General features: G+C 38.8%; 1 protein-coding gene and 1 long non-coding RNA gene across 9 annotated transcripts in view; one reads left to right on the forward strand and one right to left on the reverse strand.

Annotated features, from left to right (window-relative positions):
• Positions 1 to 26,742, forward strand: part of LOC123876958 (dystrophin, isoforms A/C/F/G/H-like) — a 674,182-nt gene that overhangs the window by 13,082 nt on the left and 634,358 nt on the right. For 7 of the 8 annotated variants that reach the window (XM_045923406.1, XM_045923412.1, XM_045923405.1 and 4 more), the window contains exons 2-21: positions 13,075 to 13,136; positions 14,318 to 14,410; positions 14,599 to 14,737; positions 15,243 to 15,364; positions 15,781 to 15,979; positions 16,337 to 16,518; positions 17,128 to 17,343; positions 17,720 to 17,827; positions 18,169 to 18,293; positions 18,665 to 18,849; positions 19,332 to 19,498; positions 20,129 to 20,347; positions 20,781 to 20,984; positions 21,590 to 21,758; positions 21,975 to 22,721; positions 23,077 to 23,216; positions 23,974 to 24,361; positions 24,863 to 24,971; positions 25,488 to 25,632; positions 26,005 to 26,157. In XM_045923406.1, the coding sequence (XP_045779362.1) occupies positions 13,075 to 13,136; positions 14,318 to 14,410; positions 14,599 to 14,737; positions 15,243 to 15,364; positions 15,781 to 15,979; positions 16,337 to 16,518; positions 17,128 to 17,343; positions 17,720 to 17,827; positions 18,169 to 18,293; positions 18,665 to 18,849; positions 19,332 to 19,498; positions 20,129 to 20,347; positions 20,781 to 20,984; positions 21,590 to 21,758; positions 21,975 to 22,721; positions 23,077 to 23,216; positions 23,974 to 24,361; positions 24,863 to 24,971; positions 25,488 to 25,632; positions 26,005 to 26,157 (3,872 nt within the window). Of the gene's footprint in view, positions 1 to 10,857; positions 10,994 to 13,074; positions 13,137 to 14,317; positions 14,411 to 14,598; positions 14,738 to 15,242; positions 15,365 to 15,780; positions 15,980 to 16,336; positions 16,519 to 17,127; positions 17,344 to 17,719; positions 17,828 to 18,168; positions 18,294 to 18,664; positions 18,850 to 19,331; positions 19,499 to 20,128; positions 20,348 to 20,780; positions 20,985 to 21,589; positions 21,759 to 21,974; positions 22,722 to 23,076; positions 23,217 to 23,973; positions 24,362 to 24,862; positions 24,972 to 25,487; positions 25,633 to 26,004; positions 26,158 to 26,742 lie in introns of those variants that run through there. The other variant, XM_045923407.1, reaches the window with a different exon arrangement.
• Positions 569 to 19,190, reverse strand: LOC123876984. The gene is made up of 3 exons (XR_006798469.1): positions 19,118 to 19,190; positions 12,312 to 12,316; positions 569 to 580 (listed from the first exon to the last, which is right to left on the reverse strand). It is a non-coding gene; the product is annotated as an uncharacterized LOC123876984 (long non-coding RNA).

Below are 26,742 nucleotides of genomic sequence, written 5' to 3' on the forward strand. Positions count from 1 at the left end.
TTATTAGTATAGATTAGTATAGACTAGCTGATGCCCGCAACTTCGTCCGCGTGGATCACACAAATTTCTAACGTTTCAAAAACGTTTTCTTAGCGGATGTCTACATCATAATAGTTATCTGCATGCCAAATTCAGCCCAATCCGTTCTTTGATAGATCAGTTAGTTAGTCAGTCACCTTTTCCATCGACTCATAATAAAATAGAGACCCATTGTAGCGTCGAAAAAGTCAAAATTTGTCTCTTTCTATGCTATGTCTTATATCATCAAACTCGAAATCCTTAAATTAGGTCTCTATAATTCTAAATTCAAATTCAAAATATTTTTATTCAATTAGACTTTTACAAGTTCTTTTGAATCGTCAAAAGCATCTACCACTGGTTCGGAATGCCTTTCCTACCGAGAAGAACCAGCAAGAAACTCGGCGGTTGCTCTTTTCAAAGATTTGACATACAATATTATGCCATGTATAAAAGCAATTGAAGTCCTGCGCATTGCTGGAGCGAATTGCAGGTCAAATCCACGCTTTTTTATCATTTACATATTCTGAAGGGGAGACATTTAGATGGCGATTTGAATTTTCTACGTAGATCACCTATGTGTCACCATATTATGTGCCTACGTAAATGCAGTTACTTGTTGAGTACCTACATCTACATCATCAACTAATCTTGTTTATTCAGCATCTCTCTGGTACATACAGGATGTAACCAGAACGGTAGCAAAAACTTAGCGTTATTATTATACTACCTTAACACAATCTGATACCAATAACCATTTGCCTTAACTTGTAGTTTTTGTGATTTAGTATTTTTCAAACCCTCATTGTATAGCATGCAAAACTCGGGTCAACGCCCCACCTACGACGCGGCATTGACTACGAGTGACCTATTTACGGAACGTTCGTTGATCTCTAGCGTCAGTCAGATGTTTTATTTGCAATATATTGTGAACTTTTAAGAAATACAGGTTTTTTGCGTAGTTCCTCCTTCACCTTTCTACCATCGTACTGCCAGGCATCGTCAAGGTCTGCATCCATACGTAGTCGAAATTCCTCGAACACGTACGAAGCGATTTGCTTCCTCGTTTCTAATCCGAATCGCTAGGATATGGAACGCCCTTCTGGCATCAGTTTTCCCTTCCATCTATAATATGGGTACCTTCAAGTCAAGAGTGAATAGGCAACTTCTAGGCAAGCGCGCTCCATTTTAGGCTGCATCATCACTTGCTAGCAGGTCTGATTGCAGCCAAGCGCTAGTCTATATAATTTAAAAAGAAAATTTTTGTCTGGTATCTTATCAGTAATCATCAGTACTATCATTTGTCTTCGGTTTTGCTAACGTTCTGGTTGCACCCTGTATACCTACGAATCCTACGATCACTCACGTCACAAAGTCATCAGCACACATCATTATTCACACCGTGGGCCGGCTCGTCCTACGTACGTTTGTGTAACCACCTAACTGTTTCCCGTAACCGAGTGACACGTGCTTCCGCGTCGATGCATACCGGGTGTAAGCTCTCCGTTTATACTTTGTTTGCTTATACAGAGAGAGCCAGCGCGTGCCAGACTTTCGTTACTTTATAAAAAAAATTGGTTGTTTGTAAAGTCGGTTTACTGACGATAGTTGAACGTGACAACAAAGGCCGATTGTGCTTCTTTGTCGCTCGTTCCGCGCTCTCGCTTGCACTTCAGCCTTACATGGAACGCTTCAGAGCGAGGTAACGCCGCATGAGTCATGTTTTTTCGTGCGTGCAGCCGGCTCTATCGAATTATAAGACGTTGTCACGTCAAAAGAGCCCCAGACGTAGGAGATACCCCAAGGTCTATCGGTTTTTCGAATATGCAGTTAGGCTAAAACATTTATTTAGTCTATTTAGTTTATTTAGAGCATAGGCTCTTGCACAAAAAAATTGCATTTACGGGCCCATAATATAATTCTTTTACACGACTTTCACGTACAAAACGGGCCATAGCTCCACGCGGACCGCGTTCTTTGCACGTGTTTCATTGGATACCTACATACATGCCTATTACCTACATACAACGGTGGTCTTTTCCCTTGTCAATGATTTTCGAGAAAAACTTGCATAATCCATTGCCATGAACGGGTTGATGTAACTACTTAATGTTGAACGGTATAAAAGGTTTTTGAGAAAGTTTAAAATTAACCTGAAATACAGAGATGAAGAAACGCCTTAGTCCTTTCATTATGTTCCTACTTACCTTTGTGATGACTGATGTCTGTCAATCCGCAATTGATCAGTGTGGTGGACTAACGCTTAAGCAATTTTTACTGTGAGATGAGACCCGACCCACCTTAAGTATGATCGATGGTGGTTCAAGTTATTAACTAGGTGTTTAAGTTTATAACTAGGCGGTTAATTAAGTAAGATAAAAGTTAACGAGTTTTTTTTCCCTTATTCTTTTCCTGGTCTTAATCTTTTTTATTCGGGGACCATTTCCGTGCACTTGACTGTGATTTTGAGCCGATAGTGATAATGTTAAGCAATTGAAATCTTAAACGAAACAATTCGTTGAAATAGAAGCGCAGGCGCAATGACAAATGGTCAAGGAGTTATGATTGTCGTGTGAAAATGATTGTTTGATGAATGACTTCACTGATGGAATAGCTGCATGACTGTCGGGGTCAACGACCTCTATATTACGGAATAGAATGGTTATTCCGAACAAAAATCGTGTGTTCCGAACAAAATTAGTATGAAAATGGCCAATGGCCATAATGCAAAAGCGAGTTGCAGCCCGTTAAAATTTTAGCTCAGAATGATCCGTCTAGTGCATAGAGATCATTGGAAAGTAGTAGTTACCGAGTTATTGGTTTATTTCTCTAATCTCTTCTTATTCTTATTGGCACGACGAGTATCCAGCCTTAGCCTGCCTACACAATTGCATAAGGATCGGTGCATGTAATAGCTTCAATGAAAACAACTAATTTGTTAGTAAGATAGGCACGCGAGAATGTCATTAGCTAAGGGAGAAACGGTTCACTTATTACGAATGCGTTAGGACCAATTGTTACTACTTAATACCCAGAAGTTCTTTTAATTACATCAATAAAGTATTAGGGAGCCGCTGGATATAAGCAACAAGACGTGTGGAAGCCTCTATAAGAGACCTACGTCCAGATGTAAAAGGTAGAGGTCCCTTTGTAGTATCCATTTGTGGACGCCATCCATTGACGAAGATGATGACTTTTATTTTAATAAGGACCTGTAGTGAGTGCTACGAAACTCGTATTTCCAAAGATAGTATAGTGGTGATTGTAAAACAGCGTTGGAACTTGGAAGACCCATTTTTTTCCTTGAGGAAAATCCGTCATGGATACTATCGGCCACGGCGGAGCACAGTGGTTATGTCGGACTCGTACTGACTAAAAACCTCATGAAGTTCCATCCCACCGCTGACGACGGAGCACAAGGGACCGACAACGCCACGTTACTCCGCCAGCGGATGCCCGCCGCAGAAGACCCACCACTGGTACACTACATGCTCCCAAACACCGCCGGTTGAGGCATGCCGGAACCACAGCACGCCAACCAACCCGAGGACCACTGACGATGGACCGCGGCCCGTGTCCAACATCCACAGGTTCTTCCGAGGGCTAGGGTTTCCCATCCTCAACATCTCCCGCATCCGTCACCAAAATGGACAGGCGAGAAACCGGTGAGGCAGCCAACACTCATCACCAACCATCCAACACACCCAAAACAGCGTTGGGACTTGGGACTTGGGAGACTCTCCTTAAGTGAATAGAGCACCACAAGCCAGTGGCTGTGGCCTGTGAGCCACTAGACACAAACGCTTTGTCGCTTCATCCAGCAGCATAAAGGTGCCCACGCACTTGAACTGAACTGCAGCTGAACTGCGCGTCGCGGCAGTGCCCCGCACGATATTCTCTCCAGCCGCGACGCGTTTACCGCGTAGCGCGTCACTGCCGCGTGTCGCGACCGGAGAGAATATCGTGCTTGGCGCTGCCGCGACGCGCAGTTCAGTTGCAGTTCAGTTCAAGTGCGTGGGCACCTTAAATAGGCGTAAGTTAAGTAGGTACTTAAAAACACCGGTGCATTGAAAAATTATGCGACACCTTGTCGGCGGCGCCTCACGTCGCAGTCATAATGCAGCCGGTATTCAGTAGGTGTTACGTAACGCAGGTAAATTCATTCATAGCCATATCAGTAGGTAGCTACTAGCTACTAGCTTCACTTGGGCATGACCTTACGTACTTGCATCATAACTAGTATTACGAGTACATAAGTTATGTTGAATATAATTAATAATTCAATTGTTATTCATGCGAGGCGAAACGGGTAGTCCTTATTGAAATCCAAGTTTTATTTCCGAAAGTACATGTACTGCCGTTGCTAGGTCAATTCTCAGGTCCAAGGAAGAGGTCCTTGTTTTACACCTTCTAGGCAAGCGCACTCCACCTTAGGCTACATCACCTACTTTGGGGTAATAGCATAGTCATGCAAGCGCATGCCTATTTACTTTAAAAAAACATTGAACCTTAATAAACGAATTTTTGTGAATTCTTCTCGTAGCACATAATATAATATAACTATGTACTTACGTTAAACTTTAAGATGAGACATTTCTCCGCGGTTTCGTTGAGGCCCATTTTTGGCGCAAAAGAACCAATTTGTAATTATAATAAACATTGTATTAAATTTCTCGTTTGTTTCTGTTATTTAATTTTTTTTCAGTTCCGTTATTTTATTTTTTAAACATTTTTTTTAAAATATGGTAATAATAAGATAATACATAAATGAAATATTAAATATAAGTAGTATATTCCTGGCACCATTCCACGCGGGAATGATTTGTACAGTAATTAGATAAATTTTATTTTAATATTTTCCATAAATTCAAATGGGAATCAAACTAAGTAAAAGTCCCCTGATAATTAGAAAAAAATTATCACGATGTTAACTAGAAAAAAAGTCTGGCAAGATATCAACAAAGTAAACAATCTTTTATCTACATAGTAGTAGATGTTGTACGTAAACACTTGTGGAATCAAGAGAGGATTTTTTACGAAGAGAAATCTCGTCGGCAGCGCAGCGTGGCGCGTTTGGCATCCCGACCATGATCCGGGCCGTTTGTCTACGAGTACGCTGCAAAAAGGAAAATAAATGGCCTAACCACTCTTCCTATCCGACACTTTAGTACGGTCGGCCTCAGAATTCGGGTAGCAATCCCGCGAAACTTTTGCATCAAAAACCTGTAGCATTTATGTACCTTTATTGACACACACCAAATTCAAATTCAAAATGTTTTCGTTCAATTAAACTTTTACAAGTGCTTTTGAATCGTCAAAAAAATCTACCACTGGTTCGGAATGCCGTTCCTACCGAGAAGAACCAGCAAGAAACTCGAACACCTAACGCATGTGCATATCTGTGCCACGCGAATACACTAATACATGTACAGTTTTCGGATTTATTCCTTTACTTGTTTTATAAGAGCAGCTACCTGCCAAATTTCATAATTCTAGGTCAACGGGAAGTACCCCATAGGTTTTCTTGAAAGACACGACAGACGGACAGACAGGCAGACAGGCAACAAAGTGATCCTATAAGGGCTCCGTTTTTCCTTTTGAGGCACGGAACCCTAATAACTATGAGAGATTCCCTCATATTACTTATCATTCTGAATGCTGATAAGCGCGCGTAGCCGTCCAGACTCTCGACTGGCGTCACACGTGGGCGAGCCCCTATTTAATGGAAAGTTATGCCCATATCCATCCTCGTCAGCCGTCCAAATTAGTCAATTCTTGCTCACTGACATTTAAGCATGTTTTTGGGTTCCGTACCTCAAAAGTGAAAACGGAACCCTTACAGGTTCACTTTGTTGTTTGTCTGTCTGTCTGTCAAGAAACCTATAGGGCTTAATAAATTTGGTAGGTAGGTAGGTCTTATAGCACAAGTACAGGAATAAATCTGAAAACCGCGAATTTGTGGTTACATCATTTAAAAAAAAATTAAAATATGTTTCAATTTTCTAAATAAGATAACTATACCAAGTGGGGTGTCATATGAAAGGGCTTTATCTGTACATCCTAAAAGAGATTTTTATTTATTTTTATGTAAGTATAATAGTTTTTGATTTATCGTGCAAAATGTTAGAAAAAATACCTGAGTACGGAACCCTCAGTGCGCGAGTCTGACTCGCACTTGGCCGGTTTTTTCTTGAGAACTTTTCAGTCCATGCGAAGAAACTTGGATAATTTTATGAGTCCAATTAGACTTGTAAGGAAAGTTGCATTGAAACCAAGATTGAAACACTTTTTAAACGCCTCGTTATTAAAAATGTTTTTCATACTGTTTGATTCAGCATTCTTGTTCCTTCGTGCGTATCTTTTAAAATATCAACCAGGTCAAATAGGTACGGCTAATAATTGATTCAGTTGTGATACAAAGAGTTGCTTGGGATGATAGATAATTTAATTATCACCTAACAACTCGATTCGATGGTGAAGTCACAGAGATGGCAAAATATTATCAGACAAATACTCGTAGGTACTTACCTGCTTATAATGTGGCTGACTCTGTTGTGAACAATCTCTCAACTAAATAAAAAAATAAGCCTCAATAGCTCAGCGGTTATAGGAGCGGTCTGAAATCCGAAAGGTTGGCGGTTCAATCCCCACCCGTTGCACTATTGTCGTACCCACTACTAGCACAAGCTTTACGCTTAGTTGGAGAGGAAAGGGGATTGTTAGTCATGATTAAAATGGTTAATATTCTTTTTTATTTTATTTAATAAACAGGTCTAAATGTATTGTTATTCCATTCATAATGATCTCTGCAGAAAAGGATAACACTAGATTTAGACTGGTCAATTAAGTTTAGTATACAGATTGCGTACAAGAGAATTGGCCACTTATCAGACTTCGAGGTTAATTTCCAAGAAAAAGCAACATCGAAGATCAATTGTCATTAAAGAATCAGAATTTGCTAGGTTGCAGTCAGAGCCCTTTAAAATACCGGGAATTGACTTGCCATTGGCTCAATCGATATCGTCCCGTACGATTTACAAATTATAAATAGGCACATATGAAAAACCTGCCCTGACTGACCAACTGATCTATACACGCACAGCCTAAACCGCAGAAACTTAACAGGGCTCTCTCCGTCACTCGCTTCATACAATCGTAGTTCCAATTTCATTTGAATATTAAGCAACCAAAGTCCATGAAATTTTGCAGACATATTGTAGAAAATAATATCTGTGTCTGTGGTGTTTTAGATTTTTGTAAAAATATGTAGTTTTAAAATTACAGGGGCTCAAAGATTTGTATGTTAATTTTTAAGACCGTGTAACATTGGAACCGAATATTTTAACAGAAATCTGGCAAACCACAGACATAGATATTAGTTTCTAGAATATGTCTGCAAAATTTCATGGTTTTTGGTTGCTTAATATTCAAATGAAATTGGAACTACGTTTGTATGAAGCGAGTGACGGAGAGACCCCTCTTTAAATTTTGACAGTTGATTAGTAGAAGTTGGAACATATAAATGCTGTATAACATAATATTATGCAACTTGATAAACATTAAAACAATAATATCGAAAAGAATGGCTGTATTATGTACGTAATTATAAAAGGAAAATCTTGGAATCACTATAATGATATTAAGTGTGCAAAAAATGACATTGAATCTTGTCTCGTAGTGTTAGTAGGTAGCTAAAACTAAAAATATTAACATTGTCTGTCTGTCTGTCCGTCTGTCGAGTCTGTCAAGAAAACCTATAGCTTACTTCCTGTTGACCTAGAATCATGAAAGGCAGGTAGGTAGTTCTTATAGCACAAGTAAAGGAAAAAATTCGAAAACCGTTTTGTGGTTACATCACAAAAAAAATTTGAGCTCATGAACAAATATAATTAGTATTTTCAATTTTACCAAGTGACCTCACTTCATATAAAAAGGCTTTACCTGTACATTCTAAAACAGATTTTAATTTATTTTTATGCATACTAGTTTTTGATTTATCGTGCAAAATGTCGGAAAAAGTACCCGAGTACGGAACCCTCGGTGCGCGAGTCTGACATGCACTTGGCCGTTTTTTATTTAAAATTTTTGTTGCTAGACAATAAATATCTGATGCTCGGAGGTCGGGCACAAGGCCATGGGCATGGGCAAAGGTGTGGTCTAAAGTTGGGCAGGGTTTAGACAACTGTGATTTGTCGCGCGTCAAATACTTACCTACTCCCAGCACGAATGGTCGGATAAAGAAAAGTGAAAATATTTTCTGTGCAATGGGCACCCTAGTGCATGTTAATTACTATAGCCAGGGTCAAATGTGCGGTGTAAAGTGAGGTAGAATTTAGACAGTTACAGCACGTCCAATACTTACCTCAATAGGTACGAGTGGTCAGATTGTGGAAATCTCTAATGCTGCGGGATCCGCATTTCGACCCCCTCAATCGTATTTTTTTTTCCGAAAGAAAGACCTCGAAGAAGCAAGAAAAATTAAGAGATTAAGGTGGTTCTTACAAACGGCATTATTGCGATAGAGCTCGCAAAGAGAGGCATATTTATGGTACTTCAGGTTCTGCCCCCCAATTGTGTAAGAAAAACGTATTCATCGTTATCGTAATCGGTAGCAATTTCTGCCCCTTGATTGGCTAAGAAAAAAGGTAAACAGCGAATCAATCAAAGACAGTACGACAGTAGAAAGAGCACATAGCTCGATGTTTGTGGAGGTCCTTGTAAGAGATCTTCGTCTAATAGTAGACGTCTAACCGTTGAGAAGTCGATGTCATCTAAACTGATTGCTATCAAGCCCGCTATAAACAAAATACGCTCTTGATATTTGAGTGTATCTGATTTGCATGCGAGCCCATTGCGGCGTTACATAACAATGCAAACATAGACTTATATCCGTCGAAGCGCATCTAACGGGATCTGTCATTTGCTCCTGTGCATATCCAGTCCGCGATATATGCTCGAACGACTGGCTATGTTATAATATTAGTGAGAGTGATTTGTATTAGTGATATCATTCTAATTGCAATATGGGGGCAAAAAAATCTGTCGACCATTTGAAATAATCTATTAATAATCGCTGAAAGCAGCTGAAGTTCACGAATCATAATACATAAGGATATTCAGTGAAGAATTTGGATGGCTTAAGAATCCGAAGTGGATTTTGGCGCTTTCCGTGACTATGAAACGCCTGTTTTGAACACTCTCTTGTGCTCATCTTCCTAATGATATCAAGGGCAGTTTATTACAGATGAGACATCTCCTGGGCATTCCTCTTTTCTTCTCTCCTTCTTTCTACAGATATCTATCTAAGTAGAATATCCTTAATTTTCTTAAAATAGGGGTTTGATTTGATTAGGCTTTAGATAGGATTTTCTATTCATGGCTAAAAGAAAAACTCTGTAATGAGAGTGTTTCGTTAACCATCATGTAAACCCATCGCCCACCCAATCTTAATACGGGTCTCCTCTCAGAGTTAGGCCATAGTCTAGCGCGCTAGCCAAGTGCGGATTGGCAGACTTCACACACTTTTGAGTTAACTAACTATGCGCAGGACAAACTTTCATAATAACGTGGTTCCAACTTCCAATATCTTTGATTGATTTTCCCACTTGTCAATTGATTGTTTTCCATTTATTGATTGGATGAAGGAGCCCTCCTTCGTCCAATTGGCTGTCTATTTCTGGTCTTAGATATCAATTCATTGTTTAGTGCCAATTTAGAGAGAAATCAATTCTCAGTAAGAATTTCTCTCAGCAGTTAACTTTACTCTTCCTGTAGATCTTTCTAGATTTCAGCCTTTAATAATAAGTTATAACAATTCTATTATACACTGTCCTTTTTCTAAAACGCCGTTAACTGAAAGAGTTATCACCAAAATATGGGATTTTAGAAAAACTGAAGTTTCTAAAAAGTATGCTACGCAGGACCAAATCACACCAAACTAAAAAATTAACTAGAAACCTTGGTCTTGTATAGCATTTTTTTGGAAGATTAGTTTTTGATAATTTCTACGTTTTTTGGCGATAACACAAAACAATTTTTTTTCTTTTGACGGCTTTTTAACCCCCGACCCAAAAAGAGGGGTGTTATAAGTTTGACTTGTGTATCTGTGTATCTGTCTGTGGCATTGTAGCTCCTAAACGAATGAACCGATTTTAATTTAGTTTTTTTTGTTTGAAAGGTGGCTTGATCGAGAGTGTTCTTAGCCATAATCCGAGAAAATCGGTTCAGCCGTTTGAAAGTTATCAGCTCTTTTCTAGTTACAGTAACCTTCACTTGTCGGGGGCGTTATAAATTTTTAATTTACACTTGTTAGATATAACAGCATAAAATATAGGCTGCAGTAAACATGCCGGTAAGACGTGTTAAGTTAGGATTATCGTCTACTTGCTAATTCGGTGCTAAATCACTCGTGCCCAGTATCTTGGTCAGTCGTATCAATCGCATTCACCTCAATGCCCATATTGAATATCGAATCGAGGTTTCGATTATTTTATTTCAAGTGCAGTTAACTCTACATTGCTACAAATTGTTGTGATATTATGTTGTTGAAAATTTCGGAAATATCATTTCGTTTGTTGTAGTTTACTATGTACAGCAGTTGGAAAATGTGGTTGTTTATCATTGAAAGAGTGTGAAGGTTATTAAATAGAAATAATTAAGTTATTCCGAGAAAAAGAAGGAAAGGAGATATGCAATAGACGAAGATTCCAAAAATAATATTGCTGGATAGACATTACAGAACGACCTTATTCATCGAAAGTTCTGAAGTGGTTTCAGGATAAGAAGTTACTGGTTACATTTTTCAACTAATGAGAAAAATAAACGTTTGATAAGTATTTAAAAGTTTATTGAAGTTAGAATTATGGTACCTGAAGAAGAGTTTAAGAACAAAATGTTAGAATGTTGACGCTGTTGAAAACTTGGGAAGTGTTGGTCGGAACTAAAGTGCAATTGGAGGAGACTGACGATCACTTATGTAATTAAGTTCAATAAAATATTCATTAAGAGGGGTCTCTCCGTCACTCGCTTCATACAAACGTAGTTCTAATTTCATTTGAATATTAAGCAACCAAAGTCCATGAAATTTTGCAGACATATTCTAGAAACTATCTAGAATATCTATGTCTGTGGTTTTCCAGATTTCTGTTAAAATATTCGGTTTCAGAGTTCTTAAAAATTCTTCACACTTCTAATTCACGCGGTCTTAAAAATTTACATACAAATGTTTGAGCCCCTGTAATTTTAAAAGTACATATTTTTAGAAAAATCTAAAACACCACAGACACAGATATTAGTTTCTAGAATATGTCTGCAAAATTTCATGGACTTTGGTTGCTTAATATTCAAATGAAATTGGAACTACGATTGTATGAAGCGAGTGACGGAGAGAGCCCTGTTATAACAAACTAGATGAAATAGACTTTTTATGCTTAGTGTATTTGAATTATTTTAAAATAAACGGGCTGCAATCCTACTATGGCTGCAATGCTCTTTGTTGCTTTACTTATGTTACTAGCCTATGCCCGCGACTTCGTCCGCACGGACTACACAAATATCGAACCCCTATTTTACCCCCTTAGGGGTTGAATTTTCTAAAATCCTTTCTTAGCGGATGTCTACGTCATAATCGTTATCTGTATATATGCCAAACAGCCCGATCCGTACGATTGTTTGATCTGTGCGGTGATATAGATCAGTCAGTCAGCTTTTTAACCCCCGACCCATAAAGAGGGGTGTTATAAGTTTGACGTTTGTATCTGTGTATCTTTGTACCTGTTTGTGGCATCGCACGAATGAACCGATTTTAATTTACTTAGTTCACGTGAAGTTAGTCCAAGTGAATTTACGTTTCTGAAAAACCGACGGGAACTCTTTGATTTCCCTGAATAAAAAGGAGCCGATCTCACTCTCCACTTCTTTAACTACAATATTCATCCAACAAATCACGTCGATCCGTTCCTCCCTGACAGCGTAATTGAAAGACAGACTAACAAACAAACACACTTTTGCATGGGAAATGAATTTTTGAGTGACCAGACCCGCGCTCTACCAAAAGTTGCCTGCAAGAGATAGCTATAGCAATAAGGCCGCCTTTGCACCATCTAGTATAGTTTCTTCTGTATATATGTTTCTGTATATGTATTCTTTCTGTATATGTTGTGTTCAATAAAGTTTTTAAAATAAAAATAAAGACCTGGAGAGTGTCATAAGCTATTTTTTATCCCAGATAATCAAAGAGCTCCCACGGGATTTTTAAAAGCTCTACGCGAGCAAAACTGCGGGCGTTATTTAACTATACCTACTTGTAGTTATTTATACTTAATTCATTGATGCGTAAAATTTTCTCGTAAATAAATGAATTGATGCGTGTTTAATTTGAATAAATAAATAAGTAACTTTCGTTGTTAATAAGATTCGATTTTATGATAAACTTAAAAAAATATATTATTAAGTATGCTAAACTGTAGATGTTTTTAGCGAACTATTGCAAATCCATACTAATATTATAAATGCGAAAGTGTGTCTGTCTGTCTGTCTGCTACTTTCACAGCCCAACAGTTTAACCGATTCTGACGAAATTTGGTAAAGGGTTAGCCTATATCCCGGGGACGGACATAGGGTACTATTTATCCCGGAAAATCATAATCAAAGAGTTCCAGCGAGATTCCTAAAGACCCATCCGCTTAACCGATTTGTATGAATGGTACCGAAGTAGCTTGCGTCCCTGTAATTGACATAGGCATTTTATCCCGGAAAATCAAACAGTTCCCACGGGATCTTTAAAAACCTAAATCCACGCAGACGAAGTCGCGGGCATCCTCTAGTTCTAAATAAAGACGAATACTTAAATCATTTAAGAGAGACGATGGTAGAGATTTCTTTCCTTGGCACTTCTAAAACTCAATTTCGCCTAGAATTTGTACTTAGATGTTGAATTATCGACCATAGATTAGACTACGACCGATTACGATACGATACGATAGATTAGAGTTCCTAGATATAGACTATGACCTACATATAATTTGAAAATTCAACGAGTTTTTTTCTATTTTTCAGATGAGCGGGAGGATGTACAAAAGAAAACGTTTGCCAAATGGATAAACTCACAACTTGCTAAGGTAAGTACTTCCTTGATTATTTTATAAAGAAATCTTAAATTAGAAAAGAAAAATTGTCAAGTGCTTGTGAGGTAGGGCTCCGTAGCCATGCTAGTTGCTAAAAACTTTAGCGACATAATTTCGGTGTTTTTTTCGAAAACTGTCTTAGGTATCTAATAATGATTTTTAATATACCTATTTAACGACATAGGTAATAGGTATTTATCACTCGAGGGCGTAAACCAATTTTTTCTAAAATTTAATTAAGTATTTGTAGGATAACAGGTTTATGTAACTGTGCAATTTCAACTTTACAGCTTTTGTAATTTATTTTTGAATGACTGTGACACATAAACAGACCGACAGATAGACTGGATGAAATTAAGGATTCCTTGTCTTACTACTGAACCCTAAAACTACGATAACGAGATCAGTGCAACTGCACTATACGAAATATACTCGTATATATGAAGGCACTCTCCATCAAAAGGACTAAACCATTAAAAGTAAACTTGGATAAAGATGAATCAATCGGCCCCTCTATTTAATAATGCTTGAGAAATAATTTATTTTTGATATAGGACCTCCAGGACCTCGTCATCTGCAGTCCAACATTTTAACCATAAACCACCAGAGCAGCGAGGCAGTTTATCAGAAAAGAAACTATTATTACTCATTGACTACAAACTAGGCTAAAACCGCGTTCCGTCGGATTTTTATTAATATTGATAGGGGCTTCAATCGCCTAAAAAACCGGCGTTCTGTTCACATCGTGCATGTATCAATTAAGGACAATTAGAGTTTCCATTGTAGTTAGCTGTAAAAGTTTACTGACACTGCAAACTAATTTGCTAACTTCCCGTTATAGATAGAGTTAAACCTAGTATTTACAGTAAAGGTGTATTTCCACTGAAGAGGAGCGGAGCGGAGACGTAGCATAGACCAATTAGCTTATGGTTAGTTGACATGTCAATTTTATTACGTGTAAGATGCGGCGAAGAATTTATGTGCGTTCCACCGCCTAAACTACTGAGCCGATTTTGATGAATGAGATGTCAATCGATTCGTTATTATAATCCGGGTGACATAGGCTACATTTTATACGAAAAAAATAACCTAACGGATGTAACATCCAAAAAAAGTAGGGGTCTCCAAAAATTTTTTTTGCTTTTACCAAATCACTTTACTCTTGTGTATTTCAGAATGGAAAACCGTTAGTAGAAGACCTATTCCAAGACCTGCGTGATGGAGAAGTGCTGCTGTCCTTACTGGAGATACTAACCGCACAGCAGTTCGTAAGTAGAAGCCTGTAAAACTTAATTAAAATTCAGTACTAAAAAGTACCTCAGCCGGAGACATACAAAAACACCTAGATTATTAAACACGTCCCCGCCTGCGCTGAATCAAAATCGAAAATCAAACGAAAATCTTTCTACTTGTCGACATAGGTAGACAAATAAAGGTGATGGTATAATTTTTGCAGAAACGCGAACGCGGTCACATGCGTGTACATCAACTCAACAACGTGAACGCTGCGTTACGGGCTTTAGCTGCGGCAGGGGTGCGCCTCGTCAACATCAGCAGCGGAGACATTGTCGATGGCAACCCTAAGCTTATACTCGGTAAGGCTCAACCCTAACTCCAGTTAATGAAGCTTCTAAAACCTGAACACTTAACATGGCCGCTTTTAACTTCAATTTGTCCGTTAGCTTGTACAAACTAACAATGGAAATTAAATAGTTAGAATGAATCAAAACAAAATTTGTAAGAAAATCCACAGCCTTTTCAAGAATTTCGTAGTCTTGAATAGTTTAGGACTGTTGATGCTGAGTTGCTGTTGATCGTCTTTGAAATAAAATGCATTTATTTCATGTAAGACAACTTGTGCCACTTATGCTATTATGAAATGATTATACCAGATGTTCGGAAAGCAGATTCTGCTGAGAAGAGCGTGAAAGAAATTCACACTCATATCAAATCAGATTTGCGAAGCATAGAAGTTATCCTATGAATTCAATTTTTTTACATTATACAATGTAAGCGAATGTGCTATCTAAAGATCAAGAATATTCTTCGCAAACTTAGTCCTTGATTTAAGCTGAAATATATTATGTGCTGTCATTCCAGGTCTAGTATGGAGCATAATACTACATTGGCAAGTACACTACCATCTAAAGGAGTTGATGTCAGAGTTGCAACAGACCAATTTGGAGAAAACGCTACTCGCCTGGTGTCGGACACACACGCAGGTATGTCAAAAATTCAAAAATAGGAGAATCTTTCTAGGACTTCTACTTAGTCAGTCTAGCTAAGAGTTTTTCTAGGTTGATTAAAATTGGGAAATAGGTTATCTATTCTCTTCCTTCACTTTAAGTGGGATGAATCTACTAAATTAAACACGATTTGCAATTTGAATATGTTTTCTATTTAAAAGTGTTGTTCTGGAACAGCCAAAAGCAAAACCAAAAGCAGAAAATGTATATTCATTCATTCATAGTTATAGTAGATGGCAAAGAAATAGGTATAAACAAAATATATTAAAACTAAATCGACATCATACATATTTTCTGCTGAAAACATTGTGAAAAAGTTGAGGCATTATTTTAGTTATTTCAATTGAATTCAATAGCAAAGTTTGACTAATTATTGAAACATCACTTTACAGAACTACATGGGTGTTAAGGTTGAGAACTTCACATCATCATGGTCAGACGGACTGGCATTTAACGCGTTGCTGCACAGATGGAGACCACAACTCTTCGACTATTCCACGTTATTGCGCTTGACAGCTGCACAACGGCTCGAACATGCTTTCGCTTTGGCCCAAAGACACCTGGGGATTGACCGCCTATTAGACCCTGAAGGTAATTATTTTACACTAGATAACAGATCAAGGGTTAACTTCTGAATTCTGATTATGACAGAAAAAGCCAATTCTTGTTATGCAAAAGCTAAAAAATTTTTTATTTAGAACTGTCAAACCTCGTGACTTTAGGTGCCAGTTGTGAGCCTATTGTTTGTAGAGTGCTCTAAAATTTCGATTCTTTCAATTTGAAAAAAATTTCCGTCCTTTTTAGCAATATTTAAAAAAGTTGCAGATGCTCCAAAAGTTTAGACGAAAACATCAGAATCGACGCCATTGTAATTTTATTATGATTTACTGTATACCAACCGATTGTGGTTAGTTCTATATAATTTCTTAATTTACATCTCTATTTTAGATGTGAACACACCAAATCCAGACAAGAAGTCAATAATGATGTACGTCATGTGCCTGTTTCAATCACTACCTCATGCAAGTGAAGAAGTCGCCCATACAGAAAATGCAGAACAAGTAGAGCATACGGAAGGACCTTCAGACACTGGGGATGAACAGGCTAGCCCTGTTGATGCCAATGCTGAGGTACGGAATCAATCAATCAACTACCCACTGCCCAAGCCAAAAAAAATTGGTTGTCTGTAAAGTCGGTTTACTGACGATAGTTGAACGTGACAACAAAGGCCGATTGTGCTTCTTTGTCGCTCGTTCCGCGCTCTCGCTTGCACTTCAAACCTTACATGGAACGCCTCAGAGCGAGGTAACGTCGCATGAGTCATGTTTTTTCGTGCGTGCAGCCGGCTCTATCGAATTATAAGACGTTGTCACGTCAAAAACTAGACTAGACTATAATATAAATTCCCGAAATGCCCCTGCTAGGAATTGAACCCGGGATTTCCCACAGACTACAGTGCTTACCACTGCACCAAAGAGGTCTTTAAAAATGTCTTATATTTTCTTTCTTTGCCCCAATATTCTTTGACTGGGAATGTGATAAAATAATCTGGTAGCGATAAGATGTAAACAAAAAAAAAAAACAACAAAAGACCGCAAGCCACCAGATTTAGGCGGTGCAAGACCGTGGCATGTTTAAGTCTCTACAAGAGGTCTAGTTTTGCTGTGGACGTTTATCGGTTGATAGTGTTGATGGTGATGATTATTTAAAATTTTCTGCGAACGTGAATTTTATTTCAGGTTGGTGGTGGAGGAAGTGCCGCGGCATCCCGACCGGTATCAGTAGCAACAACTTGCTCAGTAGAGTTAGGCGCGTATGGCGCTGCATTAGAGGACGCGCTTGCCGCTTTATTAGATGGAGAAGAGAGATTAAACGCTTCTCCGCTGCCGGAGGAGGCAGAAGACCAACCAGGCGCATACCTTGCCGCGCTCAAGGAGCACTTCCATTCGCATGAGGTAATCATAACGCATCCGGTTCCATGGACCATTCTATGGAATCACTTAGTTACTTTTATGAGTTATCAAAGTTCCTAATAGCATGTTAATTATATTCCTATTATATTCCGGTGTTGAGCCAGAATAATTTAGCAAATTGCATCTATTTATATGAAATTGATAACTGTGTGATGTAAGTGTGATGCAAATTGGTATAGAGATATCTGTGTATTATTTTGTTAACTAAAAATATCCAAAACTTTGTGGTTCTATTTAAAACCATCATTGTTATAGGTTAGCGTCCCATTACCTCCAGGTTATACCTTATATGCTTTATTAAGTATACATCCCACTTCTGATGTTAGGTATGACTAATAAATTAATTAATTCATTACAGAAATTCCTATTGGAGCTGTCAGAGCAGCAATGTCGCGTTGGCGCCGTGTTAGAAGAAGGTGCACGTTTAGTCCGAGAACAAGCCTTATCTAGAGATGAGGCCAATGAGGTGAAAGTCTTTCACGTATATTATGATTCGCCAACTTGTAGTTTGAAAAAAACTTGCTAATAACCATAATACTTAGTGGTGATAGCCTATTGGATAGGACGTTGGCCTTCTTTTCGGGAGGTCGGGGGTTCGATTCCGGCCAAACACCTCTGACTTTTCGGAGTTATTATTATTTGCTTTAACGGTGAAGATAACATAGTAAGAAAAATTGCATGGCTGAGAGTTCTACATAATATTCTCAAAGGTGTGTGTGTGTGTGTGTAAAGTCGTCAAGTCTGCCAATCCGCACAAAGAAAGCGTGGCGGACTGTGGCTGTAGTGTAAAAGTTGACTTTTTTTTAGGTCCGGCTTCAAATGCGTTTGCTGAACCAACGCTGGGAGCAGTTGCGTTTAGGCGCTATGGACAAACAGGCGCGCGTTCACCGCGCTCTGATGCGGGCGCAACATCAACAGCTCAATGCATTTCGGTATGTAATGTCTGAATATGTCCCTTTGAATACAATACTACTACTTTTATCGCATCGGTAAAATTTGTTTGTGCAGAAAAACGCAATGTAACGTCGACTAAAACGAATGTACACCAATGAAATACAGACCTTATTGCTTGACGTTAAGATTTTAAATATAAGAACAACAGAGACTCGTGCTATCTCTCTCTAAACAGCACAAAATCGATTTTAGCACTCTAGGTTCAGAATTTTTTTTTTCCTTTACTTTTATTTATGATGTTTCAAATGAAGCCTTTTAATAACAATTATTTTGCTTCACCTTAGCGCCTCCTACTCACTACTTTTGACTACCTACACTACTTTTAAGTACATAACGTTGTTCCTTGCAGGCAATGGCTGACATCAACCGAGGACCGCATGTCTCGCATGGAGACGGAGGAGCAAGCCTCGGGGCCAGATACCGCGTTAGAGAGCACGGTCGCGCTACACGCGGACCTTCGGCGTCAGCAGCCGCTCGTCGACGCGCTCGCCGACTGCGTGCTCGTCGTCGACGACGATGACGCGCACTTGGCCAGTACGTATTTAGTTTAGTATAGTAGATAGAGAGATAGAAAACTTTATCGCACACAAAACATGAAATAACCAAGACAAAACAAAGAAACTAAAAACATGCAAAGGCGGCCTTATCGCTCAGAGTAATCTCCACCAGGCAACCTTTGGTGAAAGGAGAAAATAGGTGTGTTGGATAGTACTAGTAGTAATAGTAGTAGTAGTATTTAGTTTTATAATGCGAATCAGGAGGTAATTGCTCCCAGTCGGTATAGTTATCAAAAAAAATTCACTCATTAGGGCCTTTTCAGTGCGACGCGGACGACCCACGCGGACGCCCGCGACGGACGGCAAAATGTATGAAACCTCAACAGCGCGTTCAGAGCGACGCGGAGCTGTCCGCGTCGCGGAGTTGAGGTTTCATACATTCACCGTCCGCGCAGGCCATCCGCGTCGCACTGAAAAGGCCCTTATGTTCACACAATTCTGAAGTTGCTTTTTTCCTAGGTGTATCAGAAATCGAGGACCAACTGCGCGCTTTAGGCGAGCGTTGGTCGCACGCTTGTCAGTGGACGCTCGCCCGCCTCGAGCGGTTGCAGCGCGGCGCGGCGCTCGACCAGCAGAGCACGGAGTTACACGAACAAGTGCATACTCTTGAGGCGGACCTAAAACAGGTATGCACTCAACATGTTCCAGCCACTAACATATTGGTGTAGTTTACGACATCTATGATCAACGAACGTAAACTGTACTGTATTGTATCACGCTATCAAAAATTTTTGTTTCATATTTTTTTCAGCATGTATTTGCTGTAATAAATACTGAAATGTGCTTCAAGGTTATGCTAGTAATTAGCTTACCAGAAGATTGAAAGAATTTTGTGTTTTTCAATTGGTGCTTCTGGAATTCTGGATACAGGATTAGCTTGGGGTTCCAAGCGAGATATGTATAGTACCTCAACTTTTAGGCAGTTGATGCTACTGTATGAAATGCCCTTTGGACATGGGATGGACTATGCTCCGTTTTATCGAAATTATCTATCTCGAAACTTATTTAAAAAGACAGGCAACCAGTGATATGATTCTATATCTTTGGCTTGTCAGAGACTTCGGCCGTGTGTAGTTACCACCCTACCGGCAAAGCCGTGCCGCCAAGCGATTTAGCGTTTCGGTATGATGCTGCGTAGAAACCTAAGGGGTACGGGTTTAATAAAAACTATCATACTCCTTCCATGTTAGCCCGCTTCCATCTTATACCGAATCATCAGTTACTACCAGATGAAATTGCAAAATACTGTTTTACAGATGGAAGCATACCCAGCGAGCGAGATCGGCGAAGTCCTCGAACGCATTTCAGCGCTGCAGCGCTGTAGTTCTTCACTAGCAAGTCAACGACGTGGACTCGCAATGCTACAGCAGCGCTTGTCAGCGATTGAAGGGACGGAGCGGTTAGCGGACAGTGCTGACGCCTTGCACGATAGGCTTGATGCTTTGGAGTTGATACTTCGAGTGCAAGCTGATAGAGTAAGTTTTTGTAACTACATAATTCAATTAATTATCGACCTTACCTACCTTCCTTCCTACCTTCGAGAGTTTCTGGAAATCCTTTCTTACTGGTGCTGTATGTTATAGAGAAAACTTATAAGTAAAATCTCATCCTACTTTTCTGACTTGTCTAAGTTAGTAAGCCTGGTTTTTATAGGTATTTTTTTAATACCAAGAAGTTGCTATTTAGTGTGAGTGATTTCGCATTATTTTCGAATACGGAAGAACCGTATTTAAAATTAACCGCTAAACAGAACAGTTGTTTGGAGACCCCAAACGAAATGGGACAAGAGAAAGAAGAAGAAAAGACCAGCTGTTTGAGGCCGATCTTTTAAACAATTTTATTAAACTTTTTACTTCAACCGTGTTTAAAGGTAACCGTGTGTTACATGCTCTAAATTTTTGTTTGCAGATAAAGGAACTAGGTTTTGAATTCGATATCACGACGGAATCTAGTGCCGATGGTACCACCACCATAACTACCACGACTACGACGTTAGAACTCGACCATCGAACGAAGAAGCCACGACTCAGTGACAAATCCAGCGCGGACTTCCAGATTGGGTACAAAGTGTTTGACAACTGGGCTCAGGCTACTGAGAAGGCCCTTGCGGATGTAAGTTGCAATCAATCAGCCTGTTTGCGTTCCTGCTGGACATAGGCCTTCCCAAGAGCGCGCCACTACACACGGTCCTCCGCCTTGCTCATCCACCCACTTCCCACTACCTTCCATGATTACGCTCCCCTAAGGGAAAAAGTGCCGACAAGCAGTTTAGCGTTCCACTACGATGCTGTGTAAGAATTAGGCAGAATAGATTAATTATTTCTATTCAAAGATAACGTCATAACTTCTTCATCTATTGAATTGAAATTGAACTGACTGAACTGACTGAAAGCATTTCTTCTCCGCTCCTGAACTATTAAACTGTCATACCTGCGATCGCGATCTTATTATCGATCGATCAGTGATCCAATTTTGTTTATACACAGTCAGTAATCGTTGATGTGGGTTTTAAATATCATCGTATCTTGATTTTTTTTTGTAATTCAAAGTTGAAAATATTTTTATTAATTTAAACTTTTACAAGTACTTTTGAATCGTCAAAAGCATCTACCACTGGTTCGAAATGCTTTTCCTACCGAAAAGAACCAGTAAGATAAAAAAAAACAGGATAATCGAATTGGTTGTGTACCCACCCCAAATAATAATGTTTGTTCTAGTGTATGCGAGAGCTAAGCGAAGGATCGAGCGACCAGTCTCGCGACCAGTCGCGCGACTCAGCGCGTGCTTTACTACAGCGCGTACAACGTGAGAGCGAGGAGCAACGCGCGGACTTTGCTAACGTTGAGGAGATACAGAGGCGATTAGCTGCCGATTCTTCTCTCAGAGGTATAATATACTCTCTCTCTCTCTTTGCGTCGGTTTGCTTTGCTGAGGGTCCTGATCGCTACCATTGATTAATTACCGGGAATTTTCCATTCCATTCCATCAGCCTGTATGCGTCTACTGCTGGACATAGTCCTGCATGTTTCCGCGTTCCGAAAATGAATGTGTTTTTTTTGTTGGCAAATAACCAAAATATGTAAATTAACATTCTCCTTTCAGAGGAAGCGAAACAACACGCGGACAGTATAGAGGAACTTAAAAAACGATGGGAGGGCATCCAAGAGACCCTCCTTAGCATACGAAACATGATGAATCTTCTAGAAGATAAAGAGAACTTCTACAAGAACGTGGAAGGTTTGCAGAGGGAACTTGACGACGTCCATAAATGGAAAGACAAGATGTTAAAGGAACCACCTTCTAATAACCAATTAATACACTTACGAAACCGAATACGTGCAGTCAAACAACTAGAGATGAAACTCAAAGAATTGAACGCACAATCGATTATACTACTCACGAAATCGATATCGAAATCGCACAAAGACGATATCGAGAGGGATGCGAAACGAATAAACGAAGATTTCGAAGAGCTATTGTTATATCTAAGCAAAAGAGAAGTTGAGATTAAAATAGCTTTAAACAAAAGAACACCAACCGCGCAGAGTGAAGATGACTATAAAACTGTCCAAAAGAAAATTCAGGATATGGAGTCCCAAATTATTGCAGAACATGCAATCATATCTTCAAAGGACGAAATGGCGAAAAAGTTGGAGGATTTAAAACAAATGCGGAAGCAGTTCGACGATCTACAATCCTCTTATGATAGTGTTGTGAAACAGAAAAGGGAGAAGTATGAAAAAGGAAGTGTTGAGGAGTTGAACTTGAGGAGCAGCCTTGAGAATCTGGTTATGAGGTTCTCGGATTCTAAGACGATTTTGGAGCAGAAGATAAATAAAATAGATAAAGGTAAGTTTTTAGTGCCATCTCAATAAAGTTGCAATAAAGTTTGAAAAATATTAAATAATGCTTCTTATATTTGTCTATGAAAATGAAAAAAAAAAAATCTTTATTTTTCTCTCTACATTGATTGCCTTAAAAGTAAAGAACGGTAACAACGCCCACCTCCAGATTGAGAAATTGCTAAAGACTTGCTCTCAATTACATGCTTCTTCACAGACCAGAGTGCTTTTGGAGCCCTTGTAGCTTTAGTTTTAAGTTGGCGACTACCTCATTTCTATTAGTTGTTAAATCCAACTATTTTGACTTTTGATTTTGAACTTTTTACTTTTGTATAGTTGATCATAAACAATTTCGTTTTTAGCCATAGAGCTACTAGACAAACTGGATGTAGAACAACGAGAGTTGACCCAATGGCTAGACAAGGTGCAAGCATTTGTGGACAGCAAATCAGTCCCTTTTGGCGATGTACAGGAGTTGGAAAGGCTATTGGATACTAGCAATGTAAGTTGTGGCTATTCTTTAATTAAAGAAAATAAAGGAAATTACAATACGACCTAGATTATGAAACTTCAAAAAAAAATTTTTCTTCTGCTTTTAATAAAATTATTTATTAAAACAATGAACCTAAAACAAAAAACCTTAAAAAATTTAATACAATAACTAAAATAAATTATTAAAATAAGTCCCTTTAGGCAAGGTTCAGAAGATACTGGTACCATTCCCCCTTTGAATAGCTAGACTAATTCTTTGTCCGAGGTAGCTGCCAGCTCTTCCGTCAAGGCAGCTTCAAAGTTGTTTTTATCTATGACCTCTAAATCTAGGTACTTACCTACCTTTACCTACCTATACCGATACTTGATTATAGTCTAGCAAGTTGAATAAAAAGTAATAGTTATGCATACATTTTGAGATCGCATTCCCCATTTTTGCTAACACACAACTGTCAAAAGTACAGTTTACCCTTAAATTAAGGTCTAAAATCGTTTTTTGAGATGACAGTTGACATAATGCAAGACCTTTCTCCAAATGTACTGATAAATATTGCCCATGTAAGTTACATTAGTGAGGTACAGGTTTTTGAAAATCCTAGGAGAACTCTTTGATTTTCCTGAATAAAAAGTTGCCTATGTTCGTCTTGGTAATACATTTCATCAAAGTCGGTTAAAAGGTAACAGAGTACAGAGAGGCACACTTTCGCATTTGTATTACTAGTATGGATGAAAATCGTACGTCTTATTATAAAACTGATTTGTTTCAGAAATTCTATGACCAACAAGCCGCCTACAAACAGAAAATGGAAAGCATTGAAGCAACCAAAGAAACAATACTAGAAGACTGCGATGAAACCCTATCCAAAACGCTAATAACGGATGTCAAAGAATTGCGAAAACGATACGAAACGCTTACGGAAACCTCTCTTAAACTTAACGAGGGTTTAAGAAGGGCTTTGGAGAAGTCTGAGGGATTGTTCCGTAGGATTGACGAAATGGAGAAATGGTTAGCGGATCTTGAACAGGAAATGCCGAAGGAAGATGAGTGTAACATAACTGATTCAGCTGAGTTGTATCAGATGAAGACGCGGTTCCAGACTTTGAAGGATAAGTGTGATGATAAGACGCCAGAGTTTAGGAATTTGAACGAAGATGGTGAGTTTTATAAGCCTTACTAGATACGGGCATCATCTTTTTCGTAGCGTAAGTTTTAATTTTTTTAATCCCGTGGGAAATCTGATTTTTCGGAATTAAAAGTACCCTATCTCTGGGATGCAAGTTATCTGTGTACCAAATAGATGATACGTGTGACTTGTTCTGTATGGATTAAGTTTTTAAAATCCCGTGGGAACTCTTTGATTTTCTGGGGCAAAAAGTAGTCTGTCTTTCTCCAGGAGTTAAGCTATCTCTGTAGTCTTTACCTGTCAAAATCGTTTCAATAGATGGGTTGTGAAAAGCTGGTAGACAGACAGACGCGCTTTCGTATTTATAATATTAGTAAAAATATTCTGGCTGAAAATGTAAGTTCAGGAATCGACTAATCACTTTATCTTTACCGATACTTTTTAAATGAATATGGATGCCATTTTGGGGACAGTTTGAATTGTAAAATGATATCCATTTCATCTATCTAGCAATAATTTTATGTTTCCTTAGGAAACGAAGCGTTACTTGCTGCGGAAAGTGCTCCAGCGTTGGCTAGACGTCTAACACAACTCAATGCGGGTTGGACGCGGGCTACGCATTCTGTATATGAGAGATATAAGTGAGTGTTTTTTTTTAAATAAAAATAGCAATTGAGCAGGCGGGTCACTTGACCCTGATGGCTGGGCGAGTATGTTCGTGTTTTACCAACTAGTTAGTAATTGCTTGATTTAAGCGCACTTTAATAGTTTCTGTATAATTTACGAACAGTCCTATGTACTTTGAAAATGGTGAAATAATTTTTAAGTTAAAATCAAAATCATTTATTCAAAGTTGGTACTATTGTACGCCTTTTAAGGATCGTCTGATTCGTAAGAAGATAATATAGTGGTGATAATTAATTGTGTAAACTTAAAACTAAAGCTACGAGGGTTCCAAACGCGCCCAGGTCTGAGAAAAGCCCGCAACAAACTCAACCTATAGGCGGATCCAGGGAAATGGAATGTTGACTGAAGAAACAATCGCGCAGCGGAAAATACACCCCAACTTCGCGTCTAACTTCTTACCAACCAGTCTTCTATATACTTAAACCTGTGTTATAGGTGACGGGGAGTGAAAATTGTTTGTTTTTTATCAGGGTGCTAGCAGAGGCCTGGCACGAATCAGGCGAGTTACGCGCTTGGTTGGCTCAGCAAAGCGCTTGGTTAGACGGCTTACAACGACGACTGACCAAGGAGACAAGAGCAAGAGCTGATGCTGAGGACATCTCTGACGAGCTTTATGTGCGTATTTTACCTGAAATTTTTAAGGAGCTTTTACAAGTAACCTATCTACCAGCTAAAATCCTTACAAATTAATTACAAATCGTACGAAGCGATTTGCTTCCTCGTTTCTAATAAGCACTGCTAGAATATGGAATGCCCTTCTGGCTTTCGTTTTTCCGCTAGCTATAATATTGGTACCTTCAAAAGAAGATTGAATAAACCTTCTGGGCAGGCGCGCTCTACCAATTTGAGAGAATCACTTACGATCAGCACACTTGCTGTCATTTTACCGCCCTTGGAGATTTTTCCACATTATGAATATTAAAGATCCGAAAGACGCCTTTTTGTACTCTATCTTCTAGTCTTGATTATTTTGTCTATTTTTAACAGGATCTAGAAAACTACGTGTCCAACCGCAGCGAAGAGCGAATGTCTCGTATCGAGGCAGTGGGACGACAGTTGGCGGACGCTCACATCATGCCCAACTGGATCAGAGCCGAGATCGATGCGCTCACACGACGCTGGGAGTCGCTGCAGAAACAGGTAAAACTAATGCTGAGATCTATAGAGCGTACTTTGATTTTGTTCAGACTTAAGTATCAGTAAGAAAGAGACAGATTTATACCAGCGATATAACGCTGTCTCTTTTTAACAGTGTCTTAAGTTAGAGCTAAGTTAAAGTTCGTTCTATAGGTCTTAGTTATTGGTCACGTCTGTGGCATCGGAGCTTCCAGTAGGTTATTTAACACCGAGCAAGAAAAATATGAAAATGTATAAACAAGATAGTATTACCTATAAGCAATCGAAAAATGTTGATTTCAGTTTACAAAATTATATAATTCATTTTGAAGATTTCACTTTTTTATCTGCTCTACAAATATTCGAAACGCACGAAAATGTAGCCTCCATGATGAATTCTGACTGTGACTACACTAAGAAAATGTCGTTGTTTATCAATCCGTGTGACGTCATGACAGTTAAGGTTTCGTGGGGAAAGAAATATAAAATTTAAATGTTTTTATTGCCTTGTCGATCGAATAATTTTTTTATGAATTTATTGGTAGTTTATTATCACATTAGGATCAAATTAAGACACTTTCAAAAAAGGATATTTTACAGCCTGTTGGA

Source organism: Maniola jurtina, chromosome 22, assembly GCF_905333055.1.
Source record: "Maniola jurtina chromosome 22, ilManJurt1.1, whole genome shotgun sequence".
NCBI lineage: Eukaryota > Metazoa > Arthropoda > Insecta > Lepidoptera > Nymphalidae > Maniola > Maniola jurtina.